At 39.2% G+C, this 22,963-nt stretch overlaps 1 protein-coding gene across 1 annotated transcript in view; it reads left to right on the top strand.

The window, feature by feature from the left end:
• The window catches only part of LOC136759226 (Golgi apparatus protein 1), a 56,326-nt gene that overhangs the window by 10,504 nt on the left and 22,859 nt on the right, over nucleotides 1–22,963 (top strand). The window contains exons 2-3 of the mRNA XM_066714126.1: nucleotides 20,953–20,982; nucleotides 22,814–22,900. Coding sequence (XP_066570223.1) covers nucleotides 20,953–20,982; nucleotides 22,814–22,900 — 117 coding nt within the window. The remainder of the gene's footprint in view (nucleotides 1–20,952; nucleotides 20,983–22,813; nucleotides 22,901–22,963) is intronic.

Raw genomic sequence — 22,963 nt, forward strand, 5'->3', positions numbered from 1 at the left:
GTAGTGGGCTGTAATCTAGAGATTAGAGAGATTATTTATTGATGACTATCAGGGTGAAAGGATTTAAAGGTAGGTATGCATTGTGTAATATTTGAGGACATCAGAGAATGCATGGTAGTGTTTCCAGTGGTTAATTTCTCCTGATATCTCTGATTTCATGATTAGAATAGTAATTGCTACTCAGTAATGGTCTAGTTTAGTAATTGTATATGGAGTGCAATCCAGGCTTATTGGATGGTTCCTCCTGGTGTTTTGAGAATGTTAACCCTAAGGTAATATTGTATTAATACTTTATTTATATGCAAGTACCCGATTATTCGAACAGAGAAGTATTTGACATTTCCATCCCTTTATATAATGTATAAGTGTCCTGTTCAAATAAATGAGGAACCATATTTGTATACAAGTCATGACCTGAACCTTAGCCCATAAAGGCAAAAGGATGTGTTCTCTAAGCAGATGGCATGAAACTTTAATAGTGCTTAGTTACTATCCAAAAAACCTACTTGCATTTAATTTAATTGAACTCCAGAGAAGTGACTACAAATGCTAATCTAGTGTGAAAGTACTTTTTAATTTAGTAAATTGATGGTTTCTTCTTCAGAGAATATTTTTCTTTGCCTTCTAGAACTGGCATGCATTTTGTGGGATGAAATGTCCCCTGAAATGCATGTTGTCAAAGTCAGTTTCCGTTTTTCGCAATTTGGAGGATGTGATGAAGCTGGAACTGCTAACGTGAATTTACCGAAGCCACAGGGTGTCTTGGGAATGAGGAAAACAGAGGATTATCTGGCTACCTTCCACCCATACTGCCACCAAGATTTGAGAATAGCTGGATCCAGTCTATAGGACACATTTTGAAATCTGGGCTAGGGCCTTGTTACTTAAAAACAAATTCCAACGTGCATTTTATTTATTAACAGGAAAGACCATTAATACAGTCCTTCTATGTTTATTCCCAGTTTCCTTCATCTGCATCATCTAAAACTATCCGATTACGTCTGCACGGGGAGGTGGGGGATACTTTTGCTTAATCTGTCAGTTCCAGGAAATGCTCGGGAGGTGTCTGGCAGTCCTAATTTAGGCTATACTCGGCTGTAGAATTTAATTTCAGGGATCAATATCCCTGATTCTGCTCCTAGGTATGTGATGTGACTCAGTGTAACACAAAAATCAACATAGCCAAGAATTGTTTAGCTGCCCTTGTCAGCAGCCCGCTCTTAAATCTGATCCAGCAGCATTTTTTGGTCTCTTTCTCTTGTTACAAAATGAGCCATTTGCTTTTCTGCTTGAACACAAACACCCTGACCTGTTGTGTTTAATATAATTATCTATCAGCCAGGTCCAGATAACAGAATTTAAAGGCCTTTGTAAGTGTAGATATTAAATTGCATTCAAATAAGGAGATGATCGATGGGAAGGGAACTCGTCTCGTTCCCTGTACTGGAGAAAGATTGCCAGACGAGGCCTCATTTATCAAAAATCAGCTTCGACCCACATGAGGAGCCCGCAGTCAAATAAGGATTACAATTTTGGTAAAGCAGAATGCATAAGATAATTGCTTTGTGTTTTTATTTTGTTGATCTGATTTTATTAAAAGAAACCTAGCCAGAACACATTTCCTACTGATAATAACTGTATTCAATTTTATGCATCAAGTCATTGCCAGGCAATGTTGGAAGAGATTAATATAGTGGTGTAGAGTTGTAGTGTTGTGCTATTCGGTGTGCAGTCCGAGTATCGAGCAAGTGTTATTCACTTAAGAAATGTTTGCAGCATTCAAAGTGCAGTTTAAACCCTGGCTTTGTATTCTGAGATAAAGGTATGTCACTACGTAGTATTTTTTTCCACCTAAAAATGTAACCTCTTGATTTCAATACTAACTTTACAACATGGCAACATCACTGAGAAATTACATGAAATATGCTTTGTTGAAAAAGAAAAAGTAAAGCAAAAGAAGTATTGTGCAAATTACTGCTTGGATATTACTGTAATAATAATGTACTGGGGTCAGTCTCTTAAAGAACAGGAAACCCAAGGGCAGTACCATGATCATTTTAAATAACTTGTGATGGTTCTAGAATGTATTCTTTAGAATAGTCTAACTTAATAGGTTAATAATTGTATTTAGTGTATGGGTGTGAGCATAACCTGCTTCTCCAACACTAATTGCTACGATATGTCTGTTGTATAAAACGCAGCAGATATGCTGTAGTGTCTTTTATGGTAATGCTACATGTCTTTAGAGGGGAGTGTAAATTAAGCTATCTAGGCTGTCATTTATGATGGATCATGTTTTAATGTAATATTGCATTGCTAATATAAAACCACTGTTTATTTAAACATCTAATTGATTAACTGAAACCGGTCCAAAGCCAGGCCTCCATAGTCTAGTAGGTCCTGCTTGTTTAGTTTTAAAACATTCTTGGTTTGGAATGTGAAGTGAAATCTATAATTTACTCTGAAATGCAAAAACACTTGTTTCTTTTAATAGTGATCTGGAAAGGATGCCCCAAAAGGGATGGAGATAAGTAGACCGGACTATTTCAACATTCCCCTGAATTCCAGATCTATCTCATTGCAATCTAGCCAATTCAGTAACACCATTTTTCCAATTCCAGATCCAGAATTGATTGGGAATTGATCCAGACTCTGATTCACATGTTCCTTTCTGTGATGGTGACTGAAGCTGAAAGCAGGAGGAGGCTGCAAGACTTTGTATTGATTAACCAGTAATAACCAAAATGAGGCAAACTGATTCTCCTGATCTGACTCAGGGTTTATCTGCCTCTCTCTCTCTCAGTAGGGAAACTTTCCCCTCATTTCTTTCCACACAGTGCAGATTAATCAATATAAACTCTTGCAGTTCTGTTCAATTATGAATCCCCTCAATCAGTGCATCTTACAAAAAAACACTGTCCAAATTGTCAAATAAGATTTTTGTGCTCAATGACAATCACTGCATTCATTGTCAGCATAGTGTTGATGGATTACAGTCATTAAATGTGGGTTGTGGTGAATAGCAGGATCCTGATTCACCCCCCTGCTCCCCACTCTTTTATTTTTTGTCCAGCTGACTGATCCTTATTGGATTGGTGGTGTTAGTTCTGGGCTGCACTACAAACAATAATTTAAAGGAAAACTAAAATAAAAAGCAGATACAGAAATGCTTTGCATTACCATGATCTTTAAACTTTTTAGTGTTTAACAAATCTTCTCCAAAACGATAATATCTGTTATGTAATGGAGTACTCTGATGTTCTTCTAGTGTCAGACTACGAGAATTTTAGTGTTTAGTAATCGTTCTTGGCCTGTTATCTGTGGAAAACACAGTTGAGCACCAAACAGAGCTACTAGCCTGGCTTTGCTAAGCACACCTGTAGTACAGTTCAAAGTTGACCCAAGAACTCACAGAAATCCTGAACCTCAGATCAGAGAGAAACCCACCACAGCTGCTGGAATCCATAGGACATATTTCGAACTCCAAATATCAAAGATCGCAACACTTTTGATGTACTTTATTATATGTACAGTGAGGGGGGGAAAAAAGTATTTGATCCCCTGCTTATTTTGTACATTTGCCCACTGACAAAGAAATGATCAGTCTATAATTTTAATGGTAGGTGTATTTTAACAGTGAGTGACAGAATAACAACAACAAAATCCAGAAAAACGCATTTCAAAAAAGTTATGAATTGATTTGCATGTTAATGAGTGAAATAAGTATTTGACCCCTTCGACTTAGTACTTGGTGGCAAAACCCTTGTTGGCAATCACAGAGGTCAGACGTTTCTTGTAGTTGGCCACCAGGTTTGCACACATCTCAGGAGGGATTTTGTCCCACTCCTCTTTGCAGATCCTCTCCAAGTCATTAAGGTTTCGAGGCTGACGTTTGGCAACTCGAACCTTCAGCTCCCTCCACAGATTTTCTATGGGATTAAGGTCTGGAGACTGGCTAGGCCACTCCAGGACCTTAATGTGCTTCTTCTTGAGCCACTCCTTTGTTGCCTTGGCTGTGTGTTTTGGGTCATTGTCATGCTGGAATACCCATCCACGACCCATTTTCAATGCCCTGGCTGAGGGAAGGAGGTTCTCACCCAAGATTTGACGGTACATGGCCCCATCCATCGTCCCTTTGATGCGGTGCAGTTGTCCTGTCCCCTTAGCAGATAAACACCCCCAAAGCATAATGTTTGACGGTGGGGATGGTGTTCTTGGGGTCATAGGCAGCATTCCTCCTCCTCCAAACACGGCGAGTTGAGTTGATGCCAAAGAGCTCGATTTTTGTCTCATCTGACCACAACACTTTCACCCAGTTCTCCTCTGAATCATTCAGATGTACAGGCCCGTCTGAAGTTTGCCAATGAACATGTGCTTTCTTGAGCAGGGGGACCTTGCGGGCGTTGCAGGATTTCAGTCCTTCACGGCGTAGTGTGTTACCAATTGTTTTCTTGGTGACTATGGTCCCACCTGCCTTGAGATCATTAACAAGATCCTCCCGTGTAGTTTTGGGCTGATTCCTCACCGTTCTCATGATCATTGAAACTCCACGAGGTGAGATCTTGCATGGAGCCCCAGACTGAGGGAGACTGACAGTTATTTTGTGTTTCTTCCATTTGCGAATAATCGCACCAGCTGTTGTCACCTTCTCACCAAGCTGCTTGGCGATGGTCTTGTAGCCCATTCCAGCCTTGTGTAGGTCTACAATCTTGTCCCTGACATCCTTGGACAGCTCTTTGGTCTTGGCCGTGTTGGAGAGTTTGGAATCTGATTGATTGATTGCTTCTGTGGACAGGTGTCTTTTATACAGGTAACGAGCTGAGATTAGGAGCACTGCCTTTAAGAGAGTGCTCCTAATCTCAGCTCGTTACCTGTATAAAAGACACCTGGGAGCCAGAAATCTTGCTGATTGATAGGGGATCAAATACTTATTTCCCTCATTAATATGCAAATCAATGTATAACTTTTTTGAAATGCATTTTTCTGGATTTTTTTGTTATTCTGTCTCTCACTGTTAAAATACGCCTACCATTAAAATTATAGACTGATCATTTCTTTGTCAGTGGGCAAACATACAAAATCAGCAGGGGATCAAATACTTTTTTCCCCTCACTGTATGTGTGATAAACCTATTTCAGGTTGTAAATCTCAATATTGATAACCAATGCATATGACGATATCCTGTTGATTAGACATCCTACTGAATGTTCTTAGCTATAACAGCATTTTTAGACTTGTGAAACCGCAGATTCAGGCATTTGAAATGGGTGTTGTTTTAATTGGATTCCCCATTGAACCATGCTGCTAAACTGATTACAGACAGACAAGATCGGTGATGGAATTGCTGTACTTATAACCAGTTTTTTCTTTTTTTTTTAATTATATTAGAAATTATTGGCTGAAAAGGGTTAAAAGTACTTTCAAAGACCATATAGAAGTAATTTAGGTCAATATTAATAAATCCATGCATCAAAGTATGTGTTTATTGGCAGACACCCTTATCCAGGGTGACTGAGCAGTACAATACAAAATTCCTATCAAATATAATACAAAGAGATTAAAATTCACAGAAAAGCATACCTAATGTAACTGTAATTTGTTTGTTTTAGCAGAAGATAATTGTTTTCATTCCTGGCATGCGTATCGTCAAAACTTCAGGTCTCCTTTTTAGCTACGTATGTTTATGAACTTGTGCCTTCTAAAATCTGGGAACAGGGACTTTGAAAATTTGAGGTGCCCCTGGGCCACCCTAGTACGTGTAAACTGGGTCTAAGATTTAAAGTCTTATTGTCGTCCTCAGGTTTTCCATCCTTAAATTGTTGTTTAGACCCAGACAGTCCTTGCTGTGCTAGAAACCCTTCTGAAAAAAAATCCTGGTGCACTTTAAGACTGTCCCACTCTTTTGAGAGGCTGTACCTGCGGTAATTGCAAGATCATTGGAAGAATAACACGTGGTTACATTGTAGTTCTGCCCCAAGATTATTTTATATATTTTTTTCCCTGCTCCAGGAAACTCATGCTTTGTCCTTTCAATGAGTCGTGCTGTAAGACGCTGCGAAGTGTCTGTGCTTGAAAACTAAAACCAAGAATAATCTTTTACAGGGTTGCCTTTGCAGGGTAGCCACATAGCTCTTTACCGATTGAAAACAAACAAACCATAAATAATAAAATAAACCATTAGGCACTGAAGAGAGAAACTCCTATGGATGGCACATTGTTGTAGGAGAAAATAGATGTTAGTGAGTCCTTGAATTAAGGCCTAGGCCTAATGGTTGCCTCCCCTCCAGGCAGTATAATTTATACAGTAGCAAGATCATAATTTTCTTCAACAGTGCTGCTGGCTGTGGTCTACCCTCTGGTGGGGGCCCCTCTATGGCTCTCAGGGGGTGGGTGGAACATCAGTCCTTGGGTGGCGATGACCCATCAGCCCTCCAGGGATAGAGACAGGCTGCCTTGTCTGCCTCAGAGGGGGCTATTGCTGGAAGACAGAGAAAATTGTGCTTTGATAGTAAACGGCAATAAATTGTACATTGCATGTCCATGGCACACCGGCGGCACTATGTGTTACGGTGACTAGAAAAACAGACTAGAAAGATGAGTCTTCAGCTTTGATTTAAAGGCTGAGACGCAGGCTGGGAGATTTATTCCACAGTTTCAGGGCTCTATAACTAAATGCTCTGCCACTTGTGGTTTTCTTGTATATTTTTGGGAACACCAGATATCGGGCTTCCTGGGATCACAATGGCTGACAAGCAGTGGATTCGATACAATTTTTTTTAAATCTGTCCCTTTAGTGCTTTCAATGCTAATCGGAGGACTTGAAATTCTGTAGCGCACTGAGAGCCAGTGAATATTGTAGAGAGAAGTTGATGGGTTTTTTTTGTTTTAGTTAAGAGCCTTGCAGCAGCATTATAAGTAAACTGAAGTCCAGAAATAGCTCTGTTTCAGCAATTCCATGATAGTGATCCTGGCCAAGAGGGGAAAAAAAAATGCGTAGCCTAGATCAACAGAAATCTTTCTCAGTTTTTACTAAAAGGTGTAGATTTGTGCATGCTGTATTATTTTGGTTCACTTTGTGCTTTTTTTTAATATTACAGCCATTTAAAGTAACCGTTGAAAAACACAAAAGCAATATTTACATAAGTCAAATTTTCATACATTTTTAGGTTTCAATTTTATGTTAATGGTTTTATATTTAGTGTAAATATGTGCAATTTGAACTCTATGGGTATGTAATGGAAAGATAACACTACATTATGCTGATAAAAGGAAACGATGTTACAGCAGTTTAAAATGGTGATTTATAAATAATGCTAATGTCAAATCCATAACATTTTCATGGTAAAGTTGTATACTACCATGTATTTTCAAACTTTCTCTGCAAAACTACCATTTGTTAATAAAAAAACAGCCAAATTAATGTTTTGGACCTGATCGGCATTATGGATGTGACAGTGTCCTAAAGTAATACTAAGCCTAATGAGATGGGATTGCAAATAATGTCTTATGATGTAAATGCAAAATACATATTAAAATCACTAATAGTAGCTCATTTTCAAGCCATACTTGATATAATCTATCACACTAGAAAATCCTGCCAGTCATTTGAATAGGGGGGTTATTTATTTTTATTTTTTCTCATCTGATTATGCATCTGCTTGTGTCAACACTACTTATTTGATATCGTGGTATAGCACTTCATGAATAAAAAAAATGTGTGGAAAAAGTGTCAAAAACGAATATAATCCGCATGAGGCATAATTTGAAATGTTGTTGAATGTTTATTAGATCACCCAAACACGTTCCTTAAAACTGAAAATACATGCAATCTTATCTTTAATAAAATAATTTCACTTCACTTTACATCTTGACAATTTAGGAAATTTTTGTATTTATTTTAAATTTGCAAAAACATCAACAATATGCTTGCAACCGTTTTTTTTTGCTTCGGTTTTCTAGTACTTGTAAAGCTACTTTGATTCCCAATAGTGGTTACAGAAACTGAAGTTCATCTCGGTGGCTGTGGGGCATTTCACTGCACAAAAGAACTATATGAGACAAAGGGATTGGAGGGACAGCCCCAGATCTCTGGTGTCTCTGATTGACATACCATTTACTGCCTGCCCTTCTCTTTCGGGTGCAAGAGAAAGCAATTGTGTGGTTTCGTGCTGCAGAAACGGGAAGTTGTAGTGGCTCTCCCGATTTTGCTTTATCTGTCTCAGTCTCTCTCAGCGGCCGTGAGACATTGACTGTAAGTGTCAGTTAGCATCCGACCTTATCTCATGTGTCTTGACAGAGTCTTGCTTGTGAAGCGCACACACCAATGCTGGTGTTGCTTCCCCCTGCTTTCTTCCTTTTTTCAATCCTCTGCCTTAATCGCCAGCAGCCTAGTATTATCTCAAGTTCATTGACCTAGGCAGGCATGATGTTTTCAGCAGCTTCATAGAATCGTTTCCTTCCCATTTTAGTTTAAATAAAATATATAATTAGCTAAAACTATTTGAATTAAATGCTATGTAGGCCTAATAATGGTTCTATAATGGTTACTTAACACTTAAAATTATGACCCACTTATTTTTCATAGCATAGCTTTTTTCCTGAGACTTCATACTTCCATATTGTGTGGTGGGGGGTGTATGGTCTCATGACTAATGCTTTCCATTGTGTTTACTTCAGGTATATTACATATACAGTACTATACAAAAGTGTTAGGCAGGTGTGAAAAAATGCTGTAAAGTGCTTTCAAAAATAGACATGTTAATAGATTATATTTATCAATAAACTAAATGCAAAGTGAGTGATCTCAAGAAAAATCGAAATCAAATCCATATTTGGTGTGACCACCCTTTGCCTTTTTTTTTTTTTAGGCATATAGTCAGGTGTCTGATTAAACAATTATACCAAACAGGTGCTAATCATCAATTCAATATGTAGGTTGAAGCACAATCATTAACTGAAACAGAAACAGCTGTGTAGGAGGAATAAAACTGGGTGAGGAACAGCCAAACTCAGCTAACAAGGTGAGGCTGCTGAAGACAGTTTACTGTCAAAAGTCACACACCATGGCAAGACTGAGCACAGCAACAAGACACAAGCTAGTTATACTGCATCAGCAAGCTCTCTCCCAGGCAGACATTTCAAGGCAGACAGGGGTTTCCAGATGTGCTGTCCAAGCTCTTTTGAAGAAGCACAAAGAAACGGGCAACGTTGAGGACCGTAGACGCAGTGGTTGGCCAAGGAAACTTACTGCAGCAGATGAAAGACGCATCATGCTTGCTTCCCTTTGCAATCGGATGTTGTCCAACAGTGCCATCAGCTCAGAATTGGCAGAAAACAGTGGGACCCTGGTACACCCATCTACTGTCTGTAGAAGTCTGATCAGAAGTGGCCTTCATGGAACACTTGCAGCCAAAAAGCCATTCCGCCTACGAGGCAACAAGGCCAAGCGACTCAACTATGCACGAAAACACAGGAACTGGGGTCCAGGAAAATGGCAGCAGATACTCTGGACTGATGAGTCAAAATTTGAATATTTTAAATATCTGTAGCAGAAGGCAGTTTGTTCACTGAAGAGCTGGAGAGAGGTACACAAATGAGTGTCTGCAGGCAACAGTGAAGCATGGTGGAGGTTCCTTGCAAGTTTGGGGCTGCATTTCTACAAATGGTGATTTGGTCAGAATGAATGGTCTCCTCAATGCATGATGGATAAGTACAGGCAGATACTTATCCATAATGCAATACCATCAGCGAGGCATCTGATTGGCCCCAAATTTATTTTGCAGCATGACAACGACCCCAAACTTACAGCGACAGTCATTAAGAACTATCTTCAGCGTAAAGAAGAACAAGGAGTCCTGGAAGTGATGGTATGGCCCCCACAGAGCCCTGATCTCAACATCATCGAGTCTGTCTGGGATTACATGGCGAGAGAGAAGCAACTGAGGCTGCCTAAATCCATAGAAGAACTGTGGTTAGTTCTCCAAGATGTTTGGGCCAACCTACCTGCTGAGGTCCTTCAAAAACTGTGTGCAAGTGTACCTAGAAGAATTGATGCTGTTTTGAAGGCAAAGGGTGGTCACACCAAATATGGATTTGGTGTAGATTTTTCTTCTGTTCACTCACTTTGCATTTAGTTAATTGATAAATATAACATAACGTCTACTTTTGAAAGCATTCTTACTTTACAGCATTTTTTCACACCTGCCTAAAACCTTTGCACAGTACTGTATTTACACCACAAACACTTTTGCCAGCTCAAAATGCATCCTAAAGTATCAGTGGTAGGAAAATGTATAATTAGACGTGAGTAGTAGTTATTAAAGAAATTAGTCTTCGGCCTGGATTTAAAGGTTTTGATGGGGTGGGGCTTCCTTTGCTTGGGGTGGCAGATTGTTCCACAGTAGTGAGACCTGCTGGTGTGTAGATGTTTAAAAATGTGCTCTGCTACATGGCGACTAGCCCATGTAAAGCTTTAAATGTAAGCAGGAAATGTCTTCTACTGGGAGCCAAGTAGAGTAAGAATCATAAATAACTTCCTGTGATTCACAGACCGATGTTGTCTCTGTTTTTTTTTTGGCCAGAGCAGCTGTTGAATACAGTTGGCTGAAGTCTGTTATATTAAATAAAAATAATTATTATTGAGCTTATAGTCCAGGCAGTGTGTGATTGGGTGCTGTCATGTTGAGTGGTTTTCAATTGTCACTCAGCAGTGACCCCTGTGGCTTACTGTGTTCTGATGTAGTCTTCTCAGCGAGTGTTGTAGCAGTCCTCCCTACAATGCTATAGGGCTGACGTGGTACGAGGAGAAGCAGGTGGCTTAACTGCTCATTTTGGACAGTGATTCTCTATTTTCTGCAATAGTTCATTGAAGTTCGGTCAGTGAAGTGGATTTTTGAATTGGCAATTTCATATCGGAGGTTATAAATCTCTAGATATAATTTGTAATTTTTTTTTTCACCTCCATTTGTTCTAAATATTTTGCATCAGATCTAGTAAAATGAGAACAGTAAACTGATTCAAATGGAACAGCTGTTGCCTATGGGCTTTTCACCCAATTTTACTAATATTGGGAGAAAACTGTAGAAAAGTGCTGGATTGCATCATGCTTTGAGGAGCCAAGTGAACAAAAAGATGTGAATTTAGAGTCCCTTTCTGCAGTTCTGATTTAAGATTTTGTCTTTCACAATAAGGTGGCATACTGTAGAATAATTGGGCGACGCAGTTTAAAAAGATAAATCTTGGCCAAGTGTTATTTAAAGGCTGTATTGCTGCTTCTTGAGCATTACAAACCAAAGGCCTGCTCTGTAGTTTAATGAGTAGCATCTGCATTTTACACTGAAGGTGCTTCTTGTGTTTAAATGCATCATTATTGATTTGCTACTGAGAATACAGGCCCTCTGGCCTGGGGAGGGCAGCTAAACATCAACCACAGAAACCGAACGTGTCCTTGTCAGTTATCCATAGATATGGAGAGAGAACCCCTTTTTGAACAGAAGGGCATTTCTGAATAAAAACAGACTTAGGTTGTATTGCATGCTATTTCTATCATTTAAAAAAAAATGCATTACAGGCTTAAATGTAACTACTTCTACAACAGCACAGTGGAGGTGCTTTCAGGAAGGGACAGTCTGGTGAGGTGGCACAGCAAGTGTTTAACATAAAGGAATGTGACTCGATTGACCTAAAATGCATGTCCCTTGCCAGCGTTCTCAAAGCTTTTTAGAGACCGAGAACCTACATGTTTTAATGGAGAAATGGTCAATATTTTTCCAGCCCATGCAGCAGAACAATACTTTCAACAGTATGCCATGTAACATGTATATTTATTCATCTGTGTAAAAGTGGCATCTGTGCTCCATTCACTTGTGAACAATTTGAGAATCCTCGCTTTAATTCCCTTATTAAAAAGCAAAACCAAATAAGCACACCTACAACTTAGACAAGTATCTATCATATTATAAACATGGCCTAATTTAAATTATGAATGTTGTACTACTTCTTTTAGGAAGAAATCTGAGGCTCAGCAGCTATATTTTACAGCTGTACTTTTTCATAGCTTTGAAAGGTACTTTTGTACACAATTCAACATCTCTCAATTGCTTTATTGATGCTTCAGTAACTCATAGATACCCCATGCCTTTTCATCAACCTTATAGAGGAAATAAGACTAGTTTCATGCCATGAACAAATATTGAATAATTACTACAGCTGTCAATGTATTATGAAATGATGCCTTGGGTCATATTGTATTCACAAAAAGTATCCCATAATGCACTTTGGCTTTTGGACTGATGTAAATGGACTTGGGAAGGAAGGGTGTATTTACATTATTGCAGTATCGCTGTAATGTCTATCTAATGTCTAGGCTATCCAAAGTTGCTTTCAATGTATGCACCAAATTACAAGCCCTTTGTTGCACTTAAGTGATCTTCATGTGATTTATTGGATTTTATTCAGATGTCTCCTCAAAGATTCATGTGATCCCAAAACTGAAGTTTGAGGTGTTTCTCCCTTGTACTGTAGACCTCTTAAGCAGGATCGCCTTCAGAACACACTAGGGCTGTGCGATATGACGATATATATCGTATGACGATAGAAAAACGTCTATCGTTTCATATTATGCTCTATCGTTTATATCGTGGTGTCGCAAATTGCAATCTTTACGGCAGTATTTTTCGTCATTAGGACGCTTTGCGTTCTTCCCGGTTCTTCCACACGTGCTGGATGCAGGTAGAAATGAGCACCAGAAACACAGACGGACATGAGAGAGAGAAGTGACACGATAACCAGCACAACCAGAGACACTGTAATGCGCAGGCGCACACGCTGCGCCCCCCTCTCGTCGCCGGGCTGAACTGGATCTGCAGGCACCGCCACCCCCGCTAATATAGACTGATATCATTTGTATAAAATTAATAATAACGTTTGTTTGCATTTTAATACATTGGAAAGCAATGCAAACACATGCAGAAAGTATCATTTTCTTTTTATTAAGATGAAGTTGTTCAACAGTTGTAGTATAATAATAATAATAACTATTTTGTATTAACAACGTGCTGTATTTGTAAGTAGAATCGAGACGCGACAGTCAGGAGAAACGTCTGTCCAGCAGATGTTAATGCGCCGCTATAGACCCGGCTGCGCTCAATCTGCCTGAATCTGGACCTTTACTGCGCATGTGCTGCGTGATCACTGTTACTGGTGTTATTGTGGTTGTGTGACAGTAAGTCATGCTGTGTATGTATATTTGTGCTCTGAGGAAGAGAAGTCGAAACGCGTAAGCATTGTGATGTTCACTTTTCTCTAATAAATAATTTGAGACATCGGTGAATATGGACTGTTTTTAGACGGGAGCTGCTGTACCATACTAATATAATATAAGATTTATTAAAACTACTGTAACGCCAGCTATTTTAACGTGTGTGTGTGTGTGTGTGTGTGTGTGTGTGTGTGTGTGTGTATGTGTATATATATATATATATATGTGTATATGTATGTATGTGTATATATATATATATATATATACACTCACCTAAAGGATTATTAGGAACACCTGTTCAATTTCTCATTAATGCAATTATCTAACCAACCAATCACATGGCAGTTGCTTCAGTGCATTTAGGGGTGTGGTCCTGGTCAAGACAATCTCCTGAACTCCAAACTGAATGTCTGAATGGGAAAGAAAGGTGATTTAAGCAATTTTGAGCGTGGCATGGTTGTTGGTGCCAGACGGGCCGGTCTGAGTATTTCACAATCTGCTCAGTTACTGGGATTTTCACGCACAACCATTTCTAGGGTTTACAAAGAATGGTGTGAAAAGGGAAAAACATCCAGTATGCGGCAGTCCTGTGGGCGAAAATGCCTTGTTGATGCTAGAGGTCAGAGGAGAATGGGCCGACTGATTCAAGCTGATAGAAGAGCAACTTTGACTGAAATAACCACTCGTTACAACCGAGGTATGCAGCAAAGCATTTGTAAAGCCACAACACGTACAACCTTGAGGCGGATGGGCTACAACAGCAGAAGACCCCACCGGGTACCATTCATCTCCACTACAAATAGGAAAAAGAGGCTACAATTTGCACCAAAATTGGACAGTTGAAGACTGGAAAAATGTTGCCTGGTCTGATGAGTCTCGATTTCTGTTGAGACATTCAGATGGTAGAGTCAGAATTTGGCGTAAACAGAATGAGAACATGGATCCATCATGCCTTGTTACCACTGTGCAGGCTGTTGGTGGTGGTGTAATGGTGTGGGGGATGTTTTCTTGGCACACTTTAGGCCCCTTAGTGCCAATTGGGCATCATTTAAATGCCACGGCCTACCTGAGCATTGTTTCTGACCATGTCCATTCCTTTATGACCACCATGTACCCATCCTCTGATGGCTACTTCCAGCAGGATAATGCACCATGTCACAAAGGTCGAATCATTTCAAATTGGTTTCTTGAACATGACAATGTGTTCACTATACTAAACTGGCCCCCACAGTCACCAGATCTCAACCCAATAGAGCATCTTTGGGATGTGGTGGAACGGGAGCTTCGTGCCCTGGATGTGCATCCCACAAATCTCCATCAACTGCAAGATGCTATCCTATCAATATGGGCCAACATTTCTAAAGAATGCTTTCAGCACCTTGTTGAATCAATGCCACGTAGAATTAAGGCAGTTCTGAAGGCGAAAGGGGGTCAAACACAGTATTAGTATGGTGTTCCTAATAATCCTTTAGGTGATTGTATATATTATATATGTATATATATAATATATTTTTATATATAATGTGTGTGTGTGTGTGTGTGTGTGTGTGTAATATCTATATATATACATCTATATATATATATATATATATATATATATATATATATATCCCATAACATAACGCGTAATAGTAATCACACAACACTTGCCCTGTAATGTGTTGCATTCTGCATATATTTACCATGACAGCCTGTATGTAGTATTTGTTAGTTTTGCTTATTGAAGGATTAACAAAATACTTGTAGTTTGAATGTCTTTGGTCTTGTTTTTATCCATCAAGCCACAAAATAAGAAATATCGAGAGATGTATCGTGTATCGCCCAGACTACTAAAAATTATGAGATTATTTTTAAGTCATATCGCCCAGCCCTAGAACAGACATTTCTGGAATTCATTTGTATACCTTCCCAGCTGTACCTTTTAAAAGATCATAAGAAAATGTTATGAAATATTTCACGCAACCCATCATATCCTAATCCATCATATTCAGTATTGTATGGTTAACATACTGTGAAAGTAATGCCATTGATAGTGCTACATTTATTAAAGTTTTTGGTATGAAATATTCATTCTGGGGTTTACGGTATTAAATATGCAAGCTGTGAAATAGGGTCATTCAGCGGTACGGAGCTCTGTTCATGTATTTTATTCTAATGTGTATGTGTTCACTGAAAGGTCCAGACTGTGTCTCTCCCCAAGGCCTCAAGAGACGGTCTGATGGTAGCTTCATGCGGCCCGTGTCACCTGACTCTCATTTACCCCTCAAACTTTGGCATTTCTCCAGCAGACGCACGGGATATCAGACCTCAGCCTAGATGTCCAGCCCCAGAACCAAATGCAGGCCGACGCCCTGAAAGTGAGTCCAGTGGCTTTCTGACTTAAACTAGCATGTCAGGCTGAGAACTAGGGATGTGCATGAAGAATATTTTGACTATCGATAATTCCACAGCTGTTGTCAACTACTATTCGGATAGTCTTCCCCTGCCCCCCCCTCCCATTCAACATTAAATGACCATAAGATTACCCGTCAACTCTCGTGCATCTCGTGTCTCATCTTTTTTAAGCAGGTGATGTTTATTCCGTTATTGTCACAAGCTTTTCTGATGATTACCATTTCAAATTAACTATAAAGGTTGTGACTTTTTTTATTTTATAAAGGAATACTTGCTTATACAATATGGGCGTCTCCAGAAAATTACAGCTGAGTTGACGTGTGCATAAGAACTGAATATTTTGCAATTACATCTGTAACCTGACCAACCAGTGTTTTTTCAATTTTCACTCAATTAATAGTTGGGACCTTTACATCATCATAATGGCGAAATTCAAAATTTATTAGACAATCTACCCAATTTATACAATCCACTTAAGTACATTTCTTTTCCTACGTTTCCAAACCACACTGAACATCAAATTGGAAGCATACCTGTGCTTAGATTTCCAGTGGAGAGGGGGAAAAAAAGCTTATAGCAGGCAATAGCGGGGGGTTTGGCTTGTTAGATGGGTTAACATTGTAGATTTGTTGGCAGTTTAATAGCACTGCACATATTTTACTTAAGTGTTTTAATTTACTTTGTCAAAGTATTTCCATGCAAATTTTTCTGTGAAGAAGCTATTGTTAGCCAAGGTCCATTCCTGTTCAGTCAATCACAGAAAATCTGCCGTCAATCTTCATTATCATTACATAGAGCCAATCAATAGAATAGGCTCTAACAATATAATAAATATATAGATTTTAATTAACTTTCAAAAGTTGGATTCACTTGTCAATAGTGGCAATCGTTAATTAATAGTTGGTCTCATCCTTAGTGAGAACAACGAGACATTGGGTGTGGGGGGAGGCAAGTATAGCCATTATTTTACACTTAAGTGGTAAAGCAGTACGTTGTTTTTTTTCCTGCAATAAAAAAAGCGGATCCTGCACTTACCATAAGATGTCAAAGTCTGGGAACCCTAGCCTTTTCCAGCCTGAAGTGCTTATCATAATGGAGTGGCTCGGAAGGGCTACCTTTGTAGCCCATGCTGATAAATCATACCACTCTTTGATTCAGTGCTAGGCCCTAAATGTGGAGACCCTAGTATATCTGCCATGCACTCGCATTGCATGGTTGGATGCTGAGCGCAGTGTTGTGGCACGTCTTGAAAGCCACCTGATGACACTTGACTGCTGGTCAACTCCCTCTTTCCTGGAGTAAATTGCCGACCACAGGAGGAGTAAGGCCAACCCAGCCCTTAGGGGGAAATCCAACGCATGAGGGTGTGGAATTAAACCGCACCCTCTGTTGTGACCTAGTCTTTAAAAATAAAATGAACACTCATAACTCCCAATCGCACATCCCCGTGCACAGAACTACAGCAATGGTCCTGCCGTGGTATCATGTCAACCATCTGTAGACATCTGTTATTACAGGACAGGGGATATAATCTGTCATGTTTGTCAGACCTATTTTTCCTGAGTTGTTTTAAGTGTATTAAATCTAGCAAAATCCCCTCAGGCTCCAGCGTCCGCGGAAATTGTATACCAGCCACTTTCAAGGGCTTGCACCAGCTGTTCGTGAGACAAATTCCTCTCGGCCTCTTGTTTGTAGTGCTCTGTGCTGAATGTGGTTTTGTTTTGTGGTCCTCTAGGAATAAACTCTACCATATTAGTGTGTTTGTCCTCTCTGGGTCAGAGCATTGTATGTGGTCATAATTATAATAGATCAATAGCAAGGTGGTGTTATTGAAAAATGTAACGTGTACAGTTCTACATTTCTAGCATCTGTGATGCAACCAGTAGAATTGAGAATTTCTTAATCTCAACAGGATAGACATAGTGCTATGAAAAGCACACAATCTTAAAACAATTATGCCTAATATTTCCAGTGTGTAAATGGAGGTGTCTTTCAGTAAAAAAAAAAAAAAAAAAGTGAATAAAGGATGTACAGTATTGCTCACTTTGCTTTAATTGAGTATTGTCATAACAAGGCTGCCAACTGCTAGATCCAATGATGAAAGCTTGGCCTTTAGATTTTGCATATTGATGTGGTTTGTGCTTTACTGTAACAGTCTGGCCTTCAGAGGGAGACACTCTGCTTTCTGACAGAGCGGACAGCCCAGCTGGGATAGTTATCTGAGAGGAGCTTTGTACACTGGGGTATTTTAAAGGTCTTATTTGATGACTCAAGGTGTTTCAACTCTTTAACATTTTATCTTCTGAAGCAGCAAATAGTCTGAACATTTTAATCTGAAAATTAATTATGTACCTATCTTTTCATTGGCTTTCCTAATTGCCTATTAGGAAATTGCTAATTCCTTTTTTTTTTTTTTTTTTTTAGGACAAATGGAGGCAAACTACATTAAATGTTGAGTGCATTTTGTATTGCGCACTCAGCCTGTATTCAGGATTAGTGGTGACGACTTTGTCCGCTTGCAGTTTTCTGAAAGCCTTTTTTTCCTCGGGAGGCCTCACTGGAGAGAGGTTAATTTAATTCCTGGCATCATTTATTGTTCCAAGCCTTGCAGGAAGACTGTGCAGTGTCATTATATGAACATCATTTCCAACTACATTTGCAGTGTCTGCCTAAGCAAGAGGAGGAGGGGTAATTTAGTCTAGCCTGTGCAGATTTATTTTTAACAGACCCCCTTAAAAAAAAAAAAAAAAAAAGAAACCAAATCCACCAGACATTAAAAGTGAATTGTTTTGTTACAGAGTACAACTGGAGCTTGTGTGTGCTTTCTGACTTGGACCAGGGAGTTTCTTCTCAGTGTCATGACCTTTCATATTTTTCTTCTGAATCATTCCAGTCCATAACAATATGAACATCACCATTATTTTCATAGTTAAAAAGAAATTGTTCTCAAGTAGCCTATATAACGTGGATGGCCGTGACACCATTCAAACCTGCCAATACCATATGGAGTGTGTGTGGGATAATAGTCTGGCAGTAAATGTAAGACTACTTAATTCAGTGCTCAAGTACAGCGAAATGGACAGTAACACTCAAGCAGTAAAATACTCTAAATTACCACTCTCTCAAAGTCTTAAACTGTCAGAGATTGGAAGCTATAAACCTCACCGTGTAGTCTTTCTCCAGGACTAGGGGAGAGCTCTTCATCCATTATCTTTGATCGGTTTGCCTTGGAGAGCAGGGTTAGAGAGGGGTGGAGGTCCAAGTGAACCACAGTGCTTAGTCATCACACGTAGTATTGTCTTCTCTCTATGCATCAATCTGTGCAGTCAATTCTGTTCTTTATCTACTCGTGTATTAACTGTACCATTCAGTTGTGGCCTTTCAGACCCAAGCGATCTGCAGTTTCTCAACTGCCTCTTGCTTTTTTGATTCTCGGTTTAAATCTTTCCAACAGATGCAAATGTTTTTGATGTCTCCAACCCCACCATCCTGATCCATTTTGCTGGGGTGCAGAGCTATTGATTTTTGAACTATTGATTTGGAGTGTGATTTGCATTTATTAGTGTCCTAGACACTGATTTAAATGTTAGGTGAGGTTATCCAGCGTGCATGCTTGATGTTATCTCTTAATACTTGCTTGGCCACATCAGGTGTGTTGAAATTCCCAGTATTTAAAATTACTTCTGCCGTCTTGTCATATGGATTTTTTTAATGTATTTTTTGTCCTTGTGAACATTCCGATCATAAAGTTCTTCTGAATAGAATGACTCCATGTTATAAACTCAGATGTGATCAGCACATAATCTTAAACCCTTGTCCTCCATAATTTGTTTGCTTACCGATGAGGTGTCTGTGTGTTTACCAGACCCAGGCCTTTGATTAATGTGCTGTGATCAGCTGTTTGTAATACACAATGTCAACAGTGAGTCCCTGTGGACTGGGTGGACCAGCACTAGTCAATGCATGTCTGTACTGAACAAAGACAATCATGCAGTAATACGTATGCAGTTTGTTGAACTAGACTAGAATTGCTATTTTGTCTTTTTCTTTCATTAGCAGATGGTGTAATAATGTGCAATTCAATAGACTAGAGATCCCATTGCCCCTCTACCTCAGCATGAAGGTTAAAAAATAAACCCAGAGAGAAGCGTTCCTTATAGTTAAAAATGTATACTGGTTTCCTTTTTATTACAAATATCTTTCATTGAAACCATGCTATTCTTCTAAATTTAAATATCTAGAACATTCTGATAATAAAAACTAGCATAATATAATTATGTACCACAGTATTATTGATTGTTCCGATTTGCAGGTAGTGGTTTCATTTTGATTTTCTCGTTACGTAATCCTCTCGGATGTCTGTGGAGGTGCATAATCACTTGAGTTTTATTCCTTCAGACTACATCTCTTATTCATGGAAATCTAAATTGAAATAGTAATTTGCTTTTTGAGTCTTGTTTTATTTGTCAGAGATGTTTTATATCATTTGCCAAGTACCTTTTGAAGGAAGAATGAAGCAAACAAATTAATTTTTCAGTTCAGCTAATAATTTCAGAGATTGTCAATTGATGACTCTCACTGGAGCTAAAGTGTATTATAGAGGTCTGGTGGCATTCAGGTTGCATATTCTAAATGTGCCTGGTGATAATAACAGAGCTGTACAATGTATACCTTTGAAGACTCGAGTAGTAGGCCTTAAAGGATAAACTTGCACAGATTGTCTTTATTCCGTGCACGCAGTGTTCCGGATTAGTTTTTTCTCAAGGGACTGCTTGAACTTCGAGCTACATAGAAAGGCTCACCTTGAATCTGTGTGATTCGAGTGAATTAAAATGTGCCTCTCTGTGCCCTGCTAGGATGACATGGATGGTTTTGTGTAGCAGCATGTCTGAGACCTTGAAAAATCCTGTTTCAGCTGAAGCACCCGGAGCTGGAAGTGTTATGTTAAAAGGGCTCTTCAAGTGATAGTGGACACCCATCCTTATATCAGAGATTGGAGTCCACATGGTACAGCTAATTTGGCCTTATTGCAGATGTCTCAGTGGTGGTTATATGAATTCCTTTGTTTCTAAGTGGACATAATTAAGTTATTGCTCTTAATTAAATTTAATGACTTCAGTTACTTCAATGAATGACCTCTCGCTGACCGAGATCTCCCCCTCCAATTTAAAGACAGAGATGGAAGGTACATAATTTCTTCTCAATATTTGGGGAGAATAAGGCAATACTGCAACCTCCTGGAATTCAGTATCGCCCAATACTTAACCTCTGACAGATTTTTGTTTTCCTTTTCCTTACAGGAATCTGAGATTGCTGCGGACTGCAACCACGTAAGTAGTTTTCTTTATTTGGGGCTAAACCAGGAGTAGGCGATTTTTTTTTTTTTTTTTTTTAGTGTATACCCCAATCGTAAGGGGACAATTATCACACACAATCCTCCAAAATGCACACTGACTGGCTATCCACACATTTACCTTGCTGTCCTTGCCAAGCAGCTCTGGTGCAGCTCTCGCTGAATTAGTGCCAACATCAAAGGCACACTAATGAATGGGAAGTCCCTGTTGGCAGTGCTGGCCAATTACACTCTACTATGTGAAGAATCCTGCTTATAATGGCCTATGGTACAGCCCAGATTTAGGGGATAGTGGCTACCAGTTTCTGTGTGTATTTTGGGGTAACACTAGCAAAGGGTATACAGTTTGATATTTTGTTCAGCAACCAGGAAATCTGAATAGGAAAAATATTTGATATAAGCGCTCGGTAGCAAATCCATTTTAGCTTGGTATTGCTTTTGTAGAGCGTTGCTCTGTTGAATCGCATCTTTTCCCTTTTTGACTGTCTGAAATTACCAACCATATCTTGCCACACTTATTACAACTCACTCTTTTCTGATTGCTCTCTCCCTTTGTTGCTGTAAAGCCTGTGATTTATTCATCCCCAGACTTCTCTGAGTAGTTTTCCAAATCTGTGCTATAAGCTGGCTAGTAAACTGTACAATGCGCCTGTAATAAAATGCTGTGGGTTTAGATGCCTGCTTGACTGAAAATAGTCTTGATTGTATTGGCAGAATGATAGTCTGGAGGAGGGGTGTTTAGTTATTATTTATTTCTTAGCAGATGCCCTTATCCAGGGCGACTTACAAAATATAAGTGCAATACAAAGTGCAAAAATACAGTGCACTGCTATAGGGGGGGAGAGTTGCTACTGCGGTTGGCAGCTGTGGTGGCGCACTGTCCATTTCTCCTAAAACTTAACCACTGAATTCAAACATGCTTATAGGGTAATCCCTTTATTTTTCCTTACAATTTACAATAATGAGCATAAATTCCTTCATAATTAACATATGAATACCACAGGACTAACACACGAATGCCTCATGCATTTAATCTTACAATTAATTACATGTATAACCGTATGTTTGCATGCACAAAAGCAAGCAGACATCTTTAAAATGGTGGCACTGGACTCCAGAGTTTCCAAACCAGTTGAACCGTGACATGGAAAAATTACAAGCACGTTAAACAGTCCAGGCAACACATAATGCATAACCTGGTGATTCATGAAACTTTGGCCTTTGCTCTTTTAAAAAGTTACCAAGGACTGTTTTGAATTTTATTTTTCTTCCCTGAAAAAACTTTTAGCTTCAGTTTTATTCTTATCTATATGGTCCATATCCATAAAATGCCTTTCCTGAACCTTTACAGCTTTCTATAACTGAAAATTACACCGTTATAATATTGCACATCTTTCAGGATATTTATGCTGTAGTTTTACAGGCATCTCAAACTCCGTTCCTTGAGGACAGGAGTGTCTTCTGGTTTTCAGTTATTTTATTTTGTGGCCTTTTATAATTGAAGGGCTGAAATATGGAGAGAAGTATTTAATGAAGTATTTAATGAAGTTAATCAGCTAATTGGACCAATTAAATTGTGGATTACTGGGACACTGCAGCCCTCCAGGAATTAAGCTTCATATCCCTCCTTTAAAAGTTTGCTTTTCCATTTTCCAAAGGAAAAGCTGTAAGAAGTTGTCCCTGTTGGGGAAAACCTTTATACAACCCTGTATGTACTTAATTTCAATGGTGTGGGCAGGCAGTGCATTCTGTCATCGCTTGAAAGCCACTGAGAGCCTTGTTTTCCTATCTCTCCCCCCCACCTGCAGCTGTTATGGAATTACAAGCTTAACCTAACAACAGACCCCAAGTTTGAATCCGTGGCAGTGGAAGTGTGTAAGAGCACAATTTCAGAGGTGAGTGGGAGTGTTTTTAAACTGTTGTGATCACAGCTGAGAACCATGAGCAGCTTTTACCAG

This window comes from Amia ocellicauda, chromosome 9, assembly GCF_036373705.1.
Source record: "Amia ocellicauda isolate fAmiCal2 chromosome 9, fAmiCal2.hap1, whole genome shotgun sequence".
Taxonomy (NCBI): Eukaryota; Metazoa; Chordata; class Actinopteri; order Amiiformes; family Amiidae; genus Amia; species Amia ocellicauda.